This window comes from Pygoscelis adeliae, unplaced genomic scaffold (assembly GCF_000699105.1).
Source record: "Pygoscelis adeliae isolate BGI_AS28 unplaced genomic scaffold, ASM69910v1 Scaffold413, whole genome shotgun sequence".
Classification (NCBI taxonomy): domain Eukaryota; kingdom Metazoa; phylum Chordata; class Aves; order Sphenisciformes; family Spheniscidae; genus Pygoscelis; species Pygoscelis adeliae.
This window is the reverse complement of record NW_008824403.1, coordinates 1,794,710-1,796,672: the sequence shown is the minus strand read 5'-3', so window position 1 is coordinate 1,796,672 and position 1,963 is coordinate 1,794,710. Positions and strand designations below refer to the sequence as shown.

At 43.9% G+C, this 1,963-nt stretch overlaps 1 protein-coding gene across 2 annotated transcripts in view; it reads left to right on the top strand.

Annotated features, from left to right (window-relative positions):
• The first annotated feature begins 853 nt into the window (after positions 1-853).
• BDH1 (3-hydroxybutyrate dehydrogenase, type 1) overlaps positions 854-1,963 on the top strand; it is a 16,907-nt gene continuing 15,797 nt past the window's right edge. For both annotated transcript variants that reach the window (XM_009320392.1, XM_009320393.1), the window contains exon 1: positions 854-990. In XM_009320392.1, the coding sequence (XP_009318667.1) occupies positions 908-990 (83 nt within the window). In that variant the 5' untranslated portion in view covers positions 854-907. The remainder of the gene's footprint in view (positions 991-1,963) is intronic.

Here is a 1,963-nt window from a genome sequence, read left to right as displayed (position 1 = left end):
GAATTTGATCAAACCGGCTGAATTTCAGAGGATTACTGGAGCCAGCTAGTCCTCCTGAGCCTGGACCTCTCCCTTCGGAGTTTGGTGCCCCACGGTAGCTCTTTCTGTGGTGATCTCGCTGGTTTTCAGTCGAGGCCTGTTTCCTAGCAGGCCCTGAAACGGCCGCAGCAGCAGCCCAGCCTTTGGCAGAGATGCAAATGAGCCCTAACAATTAGATACCGTTTTTCTGCTTTAATAAAGGAAGCTGTGCATTAAGCTGGGGAGATGTTTTTTGTGCGCTGCATCGGTTTTATCCAAGATGAATATGATTGAAATTAACTTTCCATACTTAACTCTTGTTCTTGAGCTGTTTTCACCCCATAGTGAGTTTAATGGTGGTTCCCTGTGCATAGTCCAGCATCACCACCTACTTAATTACAAAGAAATGTATTTTTAACTGCATGCTGTACTAGTTGTAAAGCCCAAGGATTGCTTTGGGATCATGTAACATAACATCACCTGTGACTTGAACTTATATTTTAGTTTAAAATTATTTCATATAGCTCACTTGAAATAATATATTGCGTGTAAGTACCTTAATTTTTAGCTGTTTCAGAGAACGCAGTTCAAGATGCATTAAAGAAGGAGAAATCGACATTTTCTTTAAACGCCTCCCTGCTTGTCAGTTTACTTACAATCTTTTTCCTTATTTAAAAGCATCTTGAGGTGGTTGAAGGTTGAGCTGTTTATCTCAGTGAGGGACTGCAAGGGGGAAAGATGAGTTCCTTTGGACTTTATTTTCTTGTTGAAATGCATCGAGTCAGCATGACTTACAAAATAATTGAGCAACTAAAACAGAGGTGCTATCTTGTATTACAGAGCTAAGGGAGAACAGTCTTGCTGTTGGTAGACTGTGTTAACTGCGAGCATGTTGGCTACCAAGCTGTCCCGGCGCGTCCTGAGCTTCTCCGTGAAAGCCCTGAATTTCAAGGACACAGGGAATGGCTTCAGGTAAGTAACTTGGTGGAGAAGAAGAAGGAGTGAGATCTTGAGTAAAGCACGCATCGAGGGCTCATTTGATTTCAGTGGGACAGTTTATTTACAGAATCACAAGACGGCTGAGGTTGGAAGGGACCTCTGGAGGTCATCTGGTCCAACCCCACTGCTTGAGCAGGGCCTCCTAGAGCTGGTTGCCCAGGACTGTGTCCAGATGGCTTTTGAGTATCTCCAAGGATGGAGACTCCACAACCTGCCTGGGCAACCTGTGGCAGTGCTCAGTCATTGAGCTGAGCACAGAGGAGATGGACTCTATATGCAAGGGGGGGCTGGCAACATGTTTTTTTTTCACACTTGGACAACCATCTGCAGTCAGAAGCGGGTTGAGTAGAGCATTAATTCAGTGTCAAAGATTTATTCCCGAATATCAGCAAGTAGGCCTTGCTGCAGTGCAAGGAACTGTCATATATTTCTATGACTTCATTAAAGAGGCAATGAATCACATGAAATGAGCGAAAGTTGAGAGGGAGGGTTTTAGTGAGAAACAGAGGTGGGCTGAGTAACGAAGCTGGTTTTTTCTGAACATGAGCAGAAAATTGCCTAATTAATTCTAATTCCTAGCTCTGAAAAAAATACCTTTTATATTGACATATGATGGGAACCCTCCTAGTCCAAACTCAGAGCAAGTTGAGTGCTTTCACTAGCTTTGCTTTAGAGCAGGGTTCCCAAACTATGGTGTGTGTACCACTAATTGTACATAAGCCGTTTAAAAGTGGCTCATGGCCTGCTAAGCAAGAACTGCCACCTCCAGTGTTGTTCTACTGCTGTTGATAGTGGTGTCCAGCACCATCACCGTCAAGGATGGCTCCCATAACAGGGAGTTGTAGAGACTGAAGATAGCTAAGCTGTTAGAGATTTCCTATGCAAACAGGCATAAGCCTTTTATCTCTTATTTACTCCACACACACCAAAACTGCACCAGCAGGAA